Here is a 17570-nt window from a genome sequence, read left to right as displayed (position 1 = left end):
TTTGCAGAGCACACTGGGGGCACTGTGCTCCCTCCATCTGTACGGGTAAGGATAGGAAATGTACTGGAGAACACAGCCCATGTTCAAGCAGAATTGTGTGTGAAAACTGAATGGTGAAATTGGGCCATGCTGGAGAACTGGGAACTGGTGAGTAACAGAAGAAAATGGACAAAGAGGCCGTGCTGCTGAAAAGAAGCTGGGGCAGAGGAAGAAGCCAAGGGAAGGGTGAATTGCATTTTCCTTTTGTGAGAGAACTCGTATGTAAAACTGAAAGTATTCTTCGGGAGTAAAACAAAAATAAAGGGACATGATGAAAACATTTGAAGTAGATCAATTCAAATTACATTTAAAGTCAATCTTTGCAGATTGACTTCCAAGCAGGATCTTTTAATCTACCTTGTGCATGTTGCAAGTTTGAACTAAACCTTGGAAAATGCTACATGAATTTCTGTATACGTCTGTAATGGCTTTGTTACCAAAGTCCTTGCTTTGAAATCTAAGGCACTTATTCTTCTCTGCAACAGGCTTGTCCTAAACTAGCAATTTTAGGTATCTCTGTCTGGAGAGCTTTGGCCATGAAAAAGATCATTGTATAGATCAGACTGCTCCAGAGCATTGCGTAACTGGCACAAGGTTATGTTAGCTGTGCGTAGCAGAAACTGTACTATTTAAAAATCAAAACAACAAAACAAAAAACACCCTCAGGGAAAAAAAACTAACAGGCTGGATTTCGCTAAAATGCAAAAGTAGAAAATGTTTAATGCTTTAGTGAATGAGGACTGCTGTACTCTGCCTACCTTCCTCTCCTTGATTTAGAGTCTTTGCACTCCTGTCATTTTCAGTTCAGAGTAATAAGAAGCAGTTGTAAATTGATTTCCTGATAAAGCAGTCAGACAAAACATTATGTTCTGAAGGAGTGCCTTTTATTGGCAAGTTTTCCTGGTTGCATACTTCTCAGCTCACCTTGACTCAGTGCCCTTTGTATTTTTTTCTGAGTCCTCCAAAACTGCCATTTCTAGCAGGACCTTTCCAGATTGTCTCTGGCACTGTTTTTAATGCACCTCAGAATTCATTGTCCTCGTGGGGCTGGTGGGTTTTATAGAAATCAAGAACAATGTTGAAAACATGACACTTTATGCCTCTGTACTCCCCACACTATGATCGTCATGCTTGTGGTATGGAAAGGTTCTTCAGGATTTGCATGAGGTGCTTCCTAAGGAAAAGCAGAGAAGAGTAAGTCTGCTACAGAGAAAGCAAAGCTCAAGCCGGGAATGAAGAGATGTGAGTTCTGGCACTTCTTTATAGAAGAATAATTGAGCTGTATTGCTATCAGCAAGTAGCTGCTGTGCTGTACATAGCATGCCTTTGATTTACAATGGTTTTGCATAGCATCTTCATAATGAAAAACTATCATATTTGCAACTGCTGCAATGAGACCTTTGGGTGACAGCTGTCATAGCAGGATGTTGCAGGTATATTACTATTTTGCTATCTGTTGCTAAACAGTTGTGTGTGCACAGCTGTATCAAGTGGTGGCACTGGTGCTGGATTTTTCATTCTATGTATGTGTTTTTTCTGATCCCTGTGATCCTTGTGTAAATGGGGCTCTCAGAACCATGATGCAGTCCATGAAAGGCATCATCTGTCTGTCAGTAGTTTGAGAATATCAGCATTCATGAAGTTAATAAAGGTTTCCCAACTTGCACTTGGGTATCTACATGAGCCAGGCTAAAGATATACCTGGGAATATGCTTTAGGTGTTTTTACCTGTAGCTCGGGCTTGCTGATTCAGTTAAGTCTGTGAAAAATTAACTGAGAGTCCATTTGGGCATGGCTCAGTTGGCCAAACTCATAGCCCTGGGCCAGAAGGTCACAAATTCCCATCCCGTGGTGGCCCTCCAGCTTGCTCGCACTGCTGACTTTGCAGCGCTGCTCTCTCCAGGAGGGGTGGAGGAGCTGCCCTTTGACTTGATCCCACTGAGCAGGAGATTAAGTGAAGATTCACCAGTTTGTGATTGAAGGGCACTTTCAAAGGATAGCTGAAGAAGGAAAGGGAAGATCTGAGCGGTCTGTTCTACAGTTTTGTTTTTCACTAAATCAGAGCAATATTAAAGGCAGTGGTGTACCATCGTTAGACTACATAAAATCTTCCTCTAGACTGTAAAAACTATTTCAGGGAAAGGTCCTATATAATTTGGTTAGGAAAGTGTTAATCCTTGTGCCTGATAGGATGTCACTCCAGGGTTTGTTATGTTTCTGGACTGCTTCTGCTTTGTAGTAGAAGACAGGAGGGATCCTGGTTTATGGTTTGAGATCCTTTGGCGTGCAACAGACTGCGTAAGTTAGCAGAAAATGACTGTTTTGAGCAAGCTGTATCTGTTTCAGTCTTTCTTACCTGAGTTTCCTCTTCAGCACAGGGGCTGCTAATTGCCCCAAGTTATTGCTCACATTTTCTGTTATGTATGACCCACAGAGAATCAATCTAAAGTGACCAAGCAAAGAGAGTTTGAAGAGGAGCACAGTACAGAATTGTTAATCGCAGGTACTGTCTCCAAGAAGTCATCGTACTAAGAGGCACTTCTCTGGAAATCAAGAAAGTTCATTTGTCTACCCAGATTCCAATATTGCTGCTGTTCAGCATGGCCAGGAGGGATCAAATAACAAATTATAACCAACACATTCATGAACCAGCAAATATCACCCCCTCCTCCAATTGAGTGCCAATATCTAGTTAAAGATTGTTTGAAACAAAAAGGGTCTGTGGTTTTATTCCAGGTTATATAATTGGAAGTATCAAAGCAGTGTTAGCATAGTTAGATATTTAGGGATGCCTGGATAATTGGCTGTTTTTCCAAGTCCAAGCAGAAGTTTTTAGACAGTTGGATCTTTGCCATGGCTACAACTCTTCTACCTTCTGTTGCTGAAGGCAAGGTCTAGGATCAGTGGAGCAGCACAGCTAAGAGCACCACTTCTTTTCCCAGGGACACAGGAGAGGAAAACTTGGTACGTGGAGTTGGATGCTGAGTCGCACCTTGTTGTAAGCGCAAATGCAGGAGATTGGCAAAGCACAGACCTCAATAGGGGTTCAAAATTAATGTAACCCTAGGCTACAGACTAGAAGACTCTGGGTTGGGATACATGTTTAGTTTGCATTTTTTAACTTCAGCCTGTTTTTATACTATTTGTAGTATAACAGTCTATTCAATGCTGTTGATTTAATGGGGTGATGTGAAGAGTCAAGCCTGCTTCAGTCATAACTGTAAATATTTATGGGGGTTGACATGTAAATGCCTTTCACTTACTTTTGGAGCATTAGAACGTAATTGAAGTTGTGGACGATATTAAATCTTGTTGATTTTTATCACTCTTTGTTTGGAGTTATTTGGAAGAGAACCATCTTTCTGTTGCCAATTAGTTAATATTAACTCATTTGTTCCAGTGTAGTTACTCACCCATAACTAAGGAGAGATGCTGCCTGCTGACCCAATACCATTGATATGACATTGCTTCAGATTCATACCAGCAAAATGAATATAAGTTCTTATTATTGAGTATATTAAAACAGAAATAGTTCATTAGCTTGAGAAACGGTTACAAAGTGAAAATCATGGGATAGCTAATTCTCTGCTGCTGCCTCTGCCACTGTTTTTCTCTGCAACTAAGCCTGTATACCTAGCTGATGCGTATTTTCCTAGATATCTCATTTTGATCTTTTATTATCCAAAAGGTCCATAAGCATAATTGGGATGTAAAGTTCTTTGTTGTAACCCTCTAAAAGAGGGTGAAAAAGAAGAAATCACAGCTATCCATTAACTGTAGATAATTGTTACTATCTTGCTGAGGTGCATTCTAAAAACTGGCCTCTGACATTTATAAGATGATTTGCAACTGTCCTCTGATGATGGTATGATCTATATAGGTTTTTGCAAAATGTAGCTTACTAAAGAAGACAAGCACTAAGTGATCACAGTCTTTAAGGTTAATTGATATATAGTCCATGCTGGAAGCTGCCAAGCGCTGCAGCTTGGCAGTTATTGATGTTTCATAGTATATGTTTATGTGCTCTTTCTAATTCCCAACACGTTTCAAATATTTAGTGCACAGGAGAAGCAGTCTAATCTACTTCATCTCCTCTGAATACCTTATAAAAATCACATTGTTTTTTCATCTACTTAGCACTCCCCATTGCTGAGTCCACTTCCTGCTTTGAAACCAAGTTCTTAATTGTTTGCTCTTGTCTAGATCAGACTGTAAAGCTCTCAGCAATGGGAGTTTGCCTGGCTTAGGTATTGGTAAGCCTCCATCCCCTCCAGCTTAGATTATGCAGGCTTTAAGTAGCTACCTCTAGATGGCAAAAATTGGCTCAAAAACATAGCCGCGTGCCTTGTAAGCCCAAAAGCAAAACCTTGTTCTTACTGCTTAATAAACTTCTCTGGCGCTCCGCGTGTTTCACAATAGCGTACAAAGCCTCTGAGTTTTCAGTGCGTTTTTACCTACACTGCCTCATCTTCTATGACTTTCTGCAGAGACAGTGTAACTAGCAATCGTGGCAAGGTATTCCAGTTTACAGTCCTACATACAGCTCCCATCTAGGTGCATAGGTGCTGCTCTGCTGAGATCCCAGCGTGTTACACTGATGCCCTATGTAGCCTATGAACCTGGCATGTTCTGCCTTAGGTGAGTCAGGACATATATTTTTCTTTCCTTATTTGCCAGTAGTTTGTGTCACTTCAAAGCAGAAACGAAACCATCAAAACCCTTTAGAAAGCTGCTGCTGCATGTTGACCAAGAGGAGATTACCACAGACAAGTTGCTTGCTGTAGCCATCAGGCAGCAAGCAACATCTGTAATGCACTGAGAGTAATACCTGAGCAGAAGAAATTAAGTGGAAGAGATTGGAGTCTTGGTTCTGGCTGACTTAAGCTAACAGGATCCCATGGCTCCAGTGCATTGGGAACCAGGTAAACCAGTGGGAATTGCCATCTAAAGTTTGTCCAGCAAATTTTGTAGAATGTCGATGATGCCAATGTGCTTTTCTATTAAAAGACAGGGATCTGTGACAGGTGGCTGTCTTGGTCACACTGTTCCTAATACTGCACGTCAGCATATCCCCTCCCATTGAAATCAGAAAGCATTTCATGTGCATATTCCTGGGGCTACCTAACCTGTTACTTTAAAGCTTACTCCTTTATAGCATTAAGGAAGACATTGTTAGAGCTGAACAGCCTATCTGTGTGCTACACCGCTCTGGCTTCGTGCATGTGAGTATGGTTCCTTCCCTAAAGCAAACTGGGTGGAAGTATAACCATTTCTCTCTTTTGGGAGACTCACTGGAAAGGTCTTAATGCACCGCAGATGTCTTTCAAAGAACCCACCAGCAAACACAGCTTATGTTATGCCAGCAGAAGTCAGACTGAATCTAGTGTCTAGCGTGAACAGCATAAGGTAAGCATTTGGAAAGGAGAAAAACCTGCTTCTTTAAGGCACAGTGCTATCTTTTAGATCTGCATTCCTAGGCTACCTGCCCGGTGTTGAATGATATCGAACTATCCAGTTCAAGCCATGGTTTGCTCTAAGCTTTTACTGGGAGGCAAAATCATGTTTGTGACATACCTTACACACAGCTTAGTGTCTGTGTTTTTAAAACACTGCAGGCTCTCTCTAGTCTTGCACATCTTGGTTCATAGCCACCCTTTAGAATTTGCTGCTTCCAACTGCCATCATCATTTGACAGCTTTGCTAGTTTTCTTTCATATTTCTGAGATCACTGAGAATAATTGTATTAGGTCAGACAAAAAGTTTGCTTCACTTGATACCCTACCTGACAGTGACTAGCAAGAAGCAAGCATACAATGATGCTTCCCTGAGGATATCCTCCCTCCTTCCAGTGGTCTGAAGCTTACCATTAGCCTTCCCATGTTAATGGTTCTGCCGGCCTCTCTGTGTATTTTGGCCTTTGGTTTTTTTCAGTAAACATGTCTAATTTTTAATCCTCTTGTGACAATGGGCTACCCAGTCTGAGCATGTAGGGAACAGCACCCTTTCTTTTTTCTCAAATTTAAAGGATGCATTTCATAGCCACTACTTCTTGTGATGTCTGCTGTTAGTATGAGCCATTCCTGTCACTTCGTGGTGCATATCTGTTGATCTTGCCTCCAAAGACGGGAGAAGGACCTGTTGCTTGATGCTGTTTACTCATTACTCCCACTCCTTTTAAGGTTGTTTCACTCTGGTCAGGTTAAAGCCCTGATTAAAAAAGATGTTTGATTTTTTGATATTGTATGGTATGTATAATTTGCAAGACACAAGTGTTGTGCCTCATGGCAAAATGTCTTTGCTGAACTCTGCTATAACTGCATGTTCTTGTTGCCAAATGACCTGGCAGTTTGTATCTTTTGATAATGCACTTCTCTCTGTGTGGGAATGCTGCTGATTTCTCTGACGCTACCAGGTGAGCGGGACTTTGAGTGCACTGTGCAGGTATTCAGAGATGTGCTTTCCCTCGTGGGATGTGGAGTTGGTCTGGGTAGCTGAGTGTTTTAGTCTGCCAAAGCCAGAAGGAAAGACCTTTTGGACAGAGCTGATACTTGCGTTGCAGAATGGTGGCATTTGGCTTTCTGTGCCGGCAGGGATGAGCTTGTCCTTTTGGCTCACTCTCAGCTGGTATTGCCCTACCCCTTCCTACACCCTGTCCCCTGCTGGTCCTTTCCAAGGGAGCCAGGAGCCTGGCTACCTGCAGAGGCTCTGATTCGAGCAAGCATGTAAGCACATGCTTGAATCCCGTTGATGTCAGTGAGACTTCAGCATGTTATTGAAGTTAAACATACACTTAAGGCATTTGCTGAAGTGTGGCTTAGATGCAGACGCTGTCTGCCAGATGTACTCTCAGAAGACTTGGAAGTCTCCCTGGTGTTGTCACATTTACAAGCTAATATCAGCAGGAAGCCTACTGGACACGTGTAATATGTCCTCCTGTATTCAGAGGGAAGGCACTTCAGGCAGAAGTGATATGAAATACCCAACTGCTGTGTAAATGCGGCCAGATCCTTGCTAGAAATGGGCAGCTTTGCTGAAAGGAGGACTCGCAGGGGCATAAATAAATCCTACACCTTTACAACTTTTCTAGCTGACCTTATGATGTGCAAAATATGTATGACCTTTGTTGCTATTTGACCCTTGCTTGTTTTGTGAAAAATTACAGCTGTATTTTAGCCCCTTGTGCTCGGAATTGGTTAATAAGCTTTTAAAAAAAGGTTTTGTCTCATGCACTTGCCTCATACCTGCAACTTAATGTGCATGGTAAACTGCATGCAAACAGGATGTGGAGCTGAAACCCAGACAGAATTACTCATTGAAATTTTTACTTACTCCTGTACTGTTTGGAGTTTACAGTAGTGTATTTGAGATCAGAGTCTGTCCATAGGTGCATACTAAAATATTGTTGCTTTCTTATCAAGTAGGATACCAAGAGGATTTAAGGTTTAAAAAAAAAAAAAAGTAATTTTTTTAGTGAGTTGTGGTACATGTGCCAGCTTTTCTTTCTGAGGGTGTCTGAAAACATTTACTAACAGTATTTGGAGTTGTTGCAAAGCAAAATCCCAAGCGGTCTGTGTCCAAATAGTTATAGTTGGGGTTTTTTAGCTAGTGACTTGCTTGTGAATGTTGTTAAATTGATTACAAGATATCTGGGCTCTCTGTAAGTCCACTGCATTGTTTGTGGAAAGCTTGATGGTAGCAGTGTTTCAGCACTGGGAAAGCAGACGTCAAAAACTGCAGTGCCAAGAAGGGAATTCCTTTAAAGGAGACCTCCTGGGAGCTCCTGACTTCATCCACTCCAGCAATTCAACTCCGTGGTACCAAAGCATGGCATTAGGTTTCCCTTAAGTACTCGGGTGTTTCTCTCCTTTCCCAACAAAATCACATAGCGCTTGCTTTTAAGCTAGTACTAGCTTATGTGGAAAAATATTAGCTTTCATGCTTCTCACATGTGAAATTGAAGAGGAATTAGCAAAGAAATAGCTGGAAGAGGGAAAACTTGCTGGAAGTGGGAAAACAAGAATTCTGTTCTGCGTGGTTACTCATTCACAAATCTTTCACGATGAAATTTTTTTAATATTGACCACATTGTGGATTGCCATTCTTTTTGGAATATGTTTTAATATTATAATTAAATGCTGAATTAGAGGGAGCAGTTTGACAGCTTTTCTTCTGTAAATAGGGCACTGACACAGAAGCAGTCAAGGTCTCAGGTCTGCTTCACCATCCTGCCTGTACCTTGCCTGCATGCAATATTTGTACTATGTGAAGTATCTGAGATCACATTCACTGTTGGGTTTACTTTAGAGGATGCCAAAAGCCAAGTGGATGAGTTTTGTTAGTTCCTGGGTGTAAAAGTATGTTGTGGCCATTCCTGTTTCAGGGAGGTAGATGTCAGCATGAGTGGAAGATTAATGATAGCCGTGTGGCCGTGATGCTTAGACTGTGGGTGAAGCCTTGTAGATGGAGATGATCTCTTCTGGTCACTATTCATTGCTGCTGTCTTAAAAACCAATTAAACCTTTCTGGAAAATGTTTTGTAGTCTGGGCAGGGAGACATCCTAGTAAGGATGGAGATAAACTTCCAGATACTCCCGATTCATGCATTATCCACGGTAGTTACTTAAAAATAATGAAAACTCACCTGGTGAGGCTTTGATAGTGCTACATCTGTCCATGGGTTGCCTTAGTCAAATAGAAATCTCAGGGTTTGATACCGTGACAGTGTGGAAGAGGGGAATGAGGGGAATCCAGCAGCTATGGCTTTGGTCTAAGTGATGGGAGACCTGTGGTTTGATTTATTTGCTTTTTTGCGGATTGCCTGGGACAGATTTCCTAGTGTTGGTTTCAAAGTATCAACTTCAGACAACCCCAGGTAGTTCAGCTTAGGATGAGTTAGAGAACTGGTGCTAGGCATCTGAACTTCCCACACAATCAGGAAAGAGGGGGTGCCTTGAAAGGCTGTATTAATGCTCCTGGCCTCAGAGTTAGGGACTGCCTGGGGCTAGCTGGAAGATCATAAGCATGAGGATTTATGAATGCTTTTTTCTTCTTAGAGTTGAGGTGTTGTATTTAAGTCTGCCCACTGGGGCATCTCTGTCGACTCAGAATTTACCCTCCCTTAAAAGTAAGCCCTGAGAAGAGGGGAGTGAGGTAAGATGAGCAAAGGCATCCCCCATCTTTTGTACTGGAACAAGAACATGGGGAGCAAAGAGTGTGTGATTTGTGACCAGGAAGAGTGCAACCAAGGGGAAGCTTCATTTTGTTGCCTGGCAATTAGCACAGACACTTGAAAAAAGAAAACCTGTATTCCCATCCTGGTTTTTTTATCCAATTACTGCAGAATGTAAAATGAATAAACTCTCATGGGAGGAGAGACCAGAATCGGGTCTTTCCTCTTTCAGCTAGCTGTCCTGCCTGGAAGAGCATGAAAGTTGTGAATTTGCCTTCCCTCGGGGTAAGATTGGAATTGAATTTGGGATCTCCCTTGTTTTGCGTGACTGCTTTACAGTGTGGGCTAATTGCAAAAGGTGCGTGCTACTGCTATTTCCACTTGTTCTTCCTCCCATGTTTTATAGTGATTCCAGTGCTGCCTTAATAGGTTAGATGTGCTGAGAGCACAGCTGCCTGGTCAGGGACACCCTAAAGCCTATTGGTGTCTGTAGCCTGGGTTTGATTACAGCATAGTTTAGCTGGGAAACGGCAGGGCACATCTGTAGGCATGGGTGTCTCAGCTTGGGCACCCAAGCACTCGGCAGGTGAGATGCATACTAAAAGGTGCAATGGTGTCATTCATTTTCCCCAACACTGGACACTTTTAAGATTCAGCTGGACAGGGTACTGGGCCATCTTGTCTAGATCGTGCTTTTGCCAAGAAATATTGGACCCTTTGAGGTCCCTTCCAAGCTGGTATTCTATGATTATAATGTTTAAGGAGATAAATTTTGTATTAAGTCTAAGCTGGTGGGTTTAGGTTCTTTGACAGTGGCTGGAGAAATGTCGTCCTCTCGCTTCTCCTAGGATGGGGGTACCTGTCTATCTTGGGTGACAGATGACTCTTTCAAACTAGCCACAACTTTGACACAGTTACGTTAGGCAGGATGGACTTCTTACCACTGGCTGGAACAAAGATGTCACTGGAGGTGAAGGATGTGAATTCTTGGAGCCAATTGCCTCTCGATAGAGCCTCCTAATGAACATCCCCAAGCATTTCCTGGCAGACATTCCTAGTCCACAGCGGTGGTTTTGGCTGTGACATGTGACCTCATTAACATAAGGTTTTGCTCTGCTTTCATTCCAGGTCGTCAGAGCTGCTGAAGAAGCTGCTTCCACCCTGGCGAGTTCCATCCACCCCGAGCAATGCATCAAGGTGCTTTGCCCCATCATTCAGACTGCAGATTATCCAATTAACTTAGCTGCCATCAAAATGCAGACGAAAGTCATCGAGAGGATTTCCAAGGAATCGTTGCATCAGCTCCTTCCCGATATTATTCCTGGGTTGTTACAGGTACAGAATCCCATGTCACAAATGCTTCTGAGCACAAACCACCACTGAGTAATTTGTGAGGTCTGTGACCTAAGAGAGAACGATGGACCCTCTGGGGCCAGATTTTGGTAAATTAAAGTTTTAATCCCTCTAAGTTTTTATATTGGAGCTTTTGATGTTTTTAATCTTAAGGAAAAGAAAACTCAGATTCTTATGTCTATGTTCCACAATTAGACACATTGGCCTGACTCCTAAATAAGCTGGTAACAGCCACGTAATAAATTTGAGAGTAGGAGTTAGCCACATCTTATGCTGTCTCAGTACATCCCAAGCAATACATTTTGTAGTCGTCTTTAGTTCTGCTGAGCTGTTCTGTGCTTTGATTGTACTTTACACTTGAATTGGAATCCCAGCAGGCAGGCTAGTCCTTTCCTCTTTCCTGTCCGAAATCAGGACCAAACTACTTGCTGACTTCATTCAGCCTGTTTCATAACCCTCTCAGGCTGGGTGGGGAGCTGTGTTTTTGCCAGTGCTAAGACTCGATCTTACATTGTGAATTTAGCTTTCAGCGCTGGCTGTAGCCGTGTTGTCTTCTGTTCCCCTGCACAAGCAGCTGGCAGTGCCAGTGGCTGGGATGAGGCTGCAAGCAAGAAGGAACTAAGGGGAGGTAGCAGCGAGGGAGGAGAGAGAATGTGTGTGTGTTTACTGGGGAGGGATTGCAACAGGAACACATCAGTCAATGTGAAAGGGGAGACATGTTTGGGCGGGTAAGACTTCAGTGGAGAACTGGGATAAAGAAGCCTCCTCATTGTGAGCATAAAAAGTTGAAAGGACAAGAGCAAAACCAGAAATTCCCCTTGTGCATCCTAGCATTTGTCCCAACTCTGTAGTGTCAGCTCTTGCAATGCTTTTTCTAAATCTCAGCTTCTGGGAATCAGGCAATTCTGTATTGATCTAAACTTTTGTTGTAAAAAGTTTTTAGCCATAATTGTTGGAGACAACAATCTGAACAGTGGAGCTTCAATGCACCGGAAAAGTTTGGGAGCAGCATGCCTTTAAAAACGCAGTTATATTTGTTTTATTAAATTGCTTCCGTGTCTTAAAACGGATCTTGTTTTGGAGCCCAGTTTGCCATTTTTCATCTTGAAGCTGCCAGTGATATTTCCTCACCTTAGAAACTCATAGTGATTGAAGAAATCTACTCCTCATGTTTGGGAAGTATTTTGGGATCCTTCTGGCTGAAGGACTGTGTGTGGAGGGAGTCACCTGTGTGCTTGTTTACTGTGCTGAGGGTATCGGCAAAGTGGTGAAGAGGCGAGGAGCGTCAGACAGCAGCGGCGTGAGCACAAGTGTGTAGCACAGCAGCCCAGAGCGGGATCCCCGTGAGCAGATGAGGATCTCCGTGCAAGAACAGGGCTTGGTTGGGGAAATTCATGGTGCTTGCCCTGGTCCTGATGCGGAACCCTGGCTCCCTCAGAGCCGAGGGGATAGAGCTGGGCTGTGAGGTACTCTCCCATGCGCTGCATCCCGGTACCCTCAGGTCGAAGAGAGCTTTGAGCCCGTATTGTCTCCTGAGTGAATGCTCTAACCATTGGGCTGTGTTATTAAATGCTGGGAGAAGAAGCAGCTGCTGTCTTGCAAGCATGCTGGCAGATGGAGAGGTGGGGTGACAGTCCTGCTGGCACATACGGGGCAGGCTCTACCAACCCAGCACCCGCCGGGACACAGCCCCCTCAGGCCTCAACACCACACAGATCTGCCTGCCCCCACGGGGGCAATTCAGGATGCACACATAAGCAAAATGCTAGGCCCGTAAGGAAACTTGAGGTCGAGCAGAGGCATCTGATGAGTTCAGGAGCCTTTGGGTTGGGACCCGCAGAGAGCGCCCTGTGTCCCAGCTGTCCTCCCAGCAGTGGATTGTGTCTCCGTGGGTGTTCCTCTGCTGTGGGCCTGGGCTCAGCCTTTTTTCCACCTCGGTCCTCAATAGCTTGGTGTTTCTCTGAGCTCGCCTAGGTCTCCTGCTTTTCTAGTTCAGTGCTCTTTGGGATTGCAAACTGTCATTTCAGGCTGTATTTTGGCCCTGCAGCTAGAACAGCCCCAGCTGTGCTTGCATCCCTCCTCCTGGCTTTCCCAGCAGAGGTCACCCTGCATCCGGAGGAGCCGGGGTCCTGCAGGCTGGAGTGATGTCTGCATTTCTCATGGGATGGCTGCTTAGTGATGAGTCACTGCCCGAGTGTGGGACTGATGTCACCAGCTGCTGAGTGACCTGGTGGCTAGCTTGAGCTCTCCTGAAGCTGCCAGAGATCCAGCACACCTCCAGGGGTCTTTCAACATGTTCTTTTCTGTGGTATTTCCTACCTGATAGGTAAAAGCTCCAGGTTACAGAAGCAGTTCATCTAACAGACTAGCACATGTGTGTAGCACTGTTATACACAGTGTTTAAGCCCAGTGCTTTTAAAGAGTTGGAAAACATCCACAATGACTCTGATTTTTGCAGTTTCTAATACCTGGATAGAGCTATTCTGTCCAAAGAGATATTTGGGTAGAATATCTGTTCACAAGACAGGATTCTGGTTTTCATGTCCTGAGTGATATAACCGTCAGGCCATTTTGCTGCAAAATTCATCTCCATCTGTAACTTTGCTCTCAGGAGCAGAATTCGTTTCCTTTGGGTTAGATTTGGGTCAGGAGAGACTTTTCTGAAGGCAAGCTGGGAGCATGAGGGCTCCCCACCAAGAAGTCCTGACCATCCAGGATAACATACGGTCATCTGAACTGGACACAGGAGTGGGCATATTTGATAGAGTCCTAAGCTCATGTTGGGAAACTGTGTGTTGTTGCTTAATGCTATAAATAACAAGATATTAATAACTTATGACCATAATAACTAATAATACAAGGAACAAATAGGATGTACTGGGTGATTGTATTCTCTTGCTCTTTGAGTATTTAAGTTGCAAACTGTTATGTTAAGTAGGGCCTTTCTATTGATCTGTTAGGTCAGCCACATTAGCAAAACGTTCATCAGCTCTTTAGTATATTGCTCTGGAAGGATGTTAGCGAGTGCTGTTTGACTTCTGACCTTTTTTTCTTGTTTCCTAGGGTTATGATAATACAGAGAGCAGCGTCCGTAAAGCTAGTGTATTTTGCCTAGTGGCAATTTATTCAGTAATTGGAGAAGAACTGAAACCTCATCTCGCACAACTCACGGGAAGCAAGGTACAAGTGTAATGCGTCTCTGGTGTTTTCATAATAGCCAGCTGAATGGCTTGCACTACTAGCAGCAAGACCAGTGGCTTCACGGTAGCTCTGGGTCAAGTTCCCTGTACTCTGTTAAATCCTATCTCACCCTGCCAAACACCACTAGAACAGCACAGCAATGGCTCAGCAGTGTGAGCATTTGAAATCCCACTAAGCAAGTTTTGATGAGGTTCAGGGATCGGTTTCATGACGCATTTGATCCTGTGTAACTGCAAGCTGCCACCGGGCAGGTCCTTCCCACTACAGCCATGTTTACCTTGCCCCTTCGGCGTTGCGTCTGGGGGTAACTGCGCAGTGAGTTGGATCAGCTAGCTGCTCTGGCTGAAAACTAGATCTGCAATGCAAATTAATTAGCTTTCAGTCCACTCTCCGGCTGCACAGGTAATCTAGTGCAAAGAGAGGTGGGAACGCATGGCTGGGATGGGTGGGAGGGCAGGTCCTCTCAGCAGCAGGTTGTGATTAGGGCTTGTAGAAATGCAGGTAAAGCTTCGCTCTTAATAGCATGGCAGATGTGTCCCTTTCCTCCTGGGACACCAGCAAGCTCAAGTGACCCTTCAAAGGACTTTGTGCCCTGGAATCAGGTTAGCAGCAAAACTCAAATTCTCACCTGATGCTGCAAGTGAAACCAAGTCCTAATTCAAAGTCCTAATTCAGCTCTGTCCTTCAGACAAGAGCTGGCATTTTGTGTTGGAGTGAGTGGTGTTTGATTACTTTTCGGAGCTGCTCAGGAAGCCGTCACAAGATTTCTTCTCCTGTTTAAAGTCATCATACCCAAGATTTCTCTGCAATTTTAAGATGAATTCTGCATTTTTTTCTGAAATAGATCTCTGCATGTGAATAGCTACTTAGTTCAGAGGGCTTCATTCTGTTATTTTGAAGCAATAATTTCTTTTGTGCGTGGGAAGTGTGGTATAGACCAAAACACCCTGCGACTGAGGACACTTGGATTTTATTTCTGAATTGAGTTGCCTTGTCCTTAAACAAATTACTTGTGCGTCCAAATCACTCTGGAAAGAGACAGCTATGGGTGCTGAGGTTTACCTAATTATATTTGGACAGTTAGGAAATCCCCCTATAAAATATTGTAGAGACTTTATTATCCCAGTATCCTAGGTGCCACGGACTTACTCCACCACATAACTAACTATAAACATGTGAGTAATTCTTCTGGGCTTACGCAGACTGCCTGCGTGTTTAAAGTTAAACGTGTGTATGAGTCATTGCAGAATCTGGAGCTAAGGTGGTAAGGCAGAAACAAAACAAACCCATGCAAAGGAAGTATATAGTCATAACAGCTGCATTTTCACTAGATGTACCAAGTTAGTGAAGATACTCAAATGTCATTGAATATGAACATTTTATAAAGCATGGAGAGTTCAGGGTGTTTCCTAGGAGGGACTGTGGCTCTAAGATCGCCACTGTGCCTGCAGCCCCACTGAACTCCGTGGGAATCCTGCTTGCCCAGAGCAGGCTGCAGGATTGAGGTCTGTGAACTAATGGCTGCTGAAGTGAAATGCAAGAGGTTTTTCTAAATGCCATTAAATCTGTCTGTAACTTCAGTGGGACTAGGCATACCCTCCTGCCTCTGTCTGTTCTGAAATATGCTCAGCTTTGCTTCTGCTTTTCCTCCAGAGAGCCCAGTGTGAGCTCACTCAAAACAGTTTGCCGCAGAACGCGAGTTTTAAGATTTGCAGTCGACTTTTGTCTGCCTGTTTTTCCTGGCATCTTCTCCTAATGTTTGTTTGTTTCTTTCAGATGAAGCTACTAAACTTGTACATAAAGAGGGCCCAGACCACCAACAGCAACAGCAGTTCCTCTTCAGATGTTTCAACGCACAGTTAATGGAGATATGTGGACATATGTGTAGACTTAGAAGCAATCAACGGTGCCTCTGAGACCTTTCTGCTACTCTTCACTGGCACGCTCCATCAGCTCAAGGAGGCCATGCAGATATTTATTGCAATCAGTATTTTAGTCCCTTAAAAGCTTTTATGTAGAATCTTACTGGTATTGAATGTAAAGGAAGCAAGGTCTGTGTTGCAGTCTTCATTAAAAGTGAACAACAGAAAGCCATACTTAAACATATTTGTATAGCCTGCTGAAATCTCAGAAATATGTTTAGGTTAGCGTTCCAAAACTGAGTCTGAGAACCTGGACACGTATAAAGGTCAAACAAATCTTGTTGGTTTAGTTCATACCCAGTTTTGATTTCTGTGTGCTAGTTACCTGCTCTCTCCCTGCAGCCGTTCTGGCTAGGTTCTCTTCTTACAAGTCTTGTGGTCCTGTTTTGTATTCCCTGTTGCAGCTTGCCTAATGTGCAGGGCTCTCTGTGGGGAGATCTTTGCAGATGTGGCTGTGATTCCAGCCTCGGATGCTTTAATACTGAGAGATATCAAGTGAGTAATGAAAAAGTAAGTTCTTTTTAAACATCTGAGTTTTTGTACATAGTTCTTCTGACAGACCTCCAATAGGCTGATTCCTCTGTAACTGCTCTCCAGCGAGCTATGATGTGCAAAACAGCTGGGCTTTTGCTCCTTTCATTGACTGTGTAAATATTTCTCCCCTCCCAACCCATTCGGCTCTTTCATACGCTCAAAAGACTCTCCAGGTTACTCGTTACTCGCCAAAGGGAACCTGAGACCCAATTCTGGGACCGATGCCTGCAAATGGGACACTGGAGTTAGGTGGGCGGGTGTTGGATTAGGCTCTGAGTGTGTCCGTGGGGGGGCAGTGGGAGCTGGCAGGGCTGTATCTCAGTGCTGCCTTGTGAGGCTAGCTGCATTTTTCTTGAAGTCTGTAGCGTCAAAGGGCTGATCTGCTGCTCTGACCTGACCCACTGGTGTTGGGTGATGAATGGCTTTGTCCCCACAACTCCTTTGTGCTTTGGGCAAAATGGTCATCCCAGAGGACAGAAAGGGTGTCTGAACAAAAAGACCCCGTGGAAGCACCTGCTGGGACAGTGCTGGTTGCCTGCCACAGCTCCCCTCCTGTGCCTGAAGAGCCTGCAGTGCTGTTAGCTGCCTTTAGAAACCTCCTTCTTCCTGGCCAGCCCCACGCACAGCCCTGCTGAGTGCCCTGCATTTCGGAGGGGTGCAGAGGGCCCTCACTGGGCACTGCTGCCAGCAGGGTGCTGTGGGTGAGGGTGCAGCGGGGCAAATCCTTTTGCAGCCTGATGACACAGACCAAGTCAGAGCCACACCAGCAGCAGTCAAATACCCCACAGTACCACCCTTTCCCAAAGGGAGACCCTTCTGTTTGCAAAGGGCGAGCTCCCCCTGCCTCTGCCTGTAATCAGGGGAAGCAGGACGATGCTAGTGCTGTGTTTTGCCCTGGGCTGGATCCTGGCTGACGAGCATGCCCACCCCAAACCTGCAATGGATCATAACTGGGTTTTTGTCCCCCGTGCCAGTGATGCAAGAGGATGGTGGACCTGCAGCTTACAGTTGCAGCTGTGGTGATGGATGTGTGCTCCCTGGCTGCTCTCAGTGCCTCGGTCTCTCTTCAGCCCCTCCATTTCCCCTTTGGGGAGCTGAAGGGACACCTTGGTAGCGTACTGAGAACATGATAGTTTCCAGTACCGCAGCAGGGGAGCGCAGTGGGGAGGGTAAAGCCCTGTTGTCCTCCCTTTCCATCAGTTCATCGCTGTGTGTCTCAGCCCTGGCCCCAAGGAGCTATGCTGGGAGGTGATGCTTGGTGCCAGCTCCCCTCCCAATCCCCAGCTCAGGAGGGATTGGGGCTGGTGGGAACTATGCGGGATTGGGCTGCAAAGCTTGTCGGTCCCTTTCCC

General features: G+C 44.5%; 1 protein-coding gene across 9 annotated transcripts in view; it reads left to right on the top strand.

The window, feature by feature from the left end:
• The window catches only part of CLASP1 (cytoplasmic linker associated protein 1), a 173025-nt gene extending 155754 nt beyond the window's left edge, over positions 1–17271 (top strand). For all 9 annotated transcript variants that reach the window (XM_050899691.1, XM_050899689.1, XM_050899685.1 and 6 more), the window contains 3 exons: positions 10337–10543; positions 13625–13741; positions 15539–17271. In XM_050899691.1, the coding sequence (XP_050755648.1) occupies positions 10337–10543; positions 13625–13741; positions 15539–15625 (411 nt within the window). In that variant the 3' untranslated portion in view covers positions 15626–17271. The remainder of the gene's footprint in view (positions 1–10336; positions 10544–13624; positions 13742–15538) is intronic.
• Positions 17272–17570: the final 299 nt, after the last annotated feature.

The sequence above is a fragment of the Gymnogyps californianus genome, chromosome 7, assembly GCF_018139145.2.
Source record: "Gymnogyps californianus isolate 813 chromosome 7, ASM1813914v2, whole genome shotgun sequence".
NCBI lineage: Eukaryota > Metazoa > Chordata > Aves > Accipitriformes > Cathartidae > Gymnogyps > Gymnogyps californianus.
This window is presented reverse-complemented; position numbering and strand designations above follow the sequence as displayed.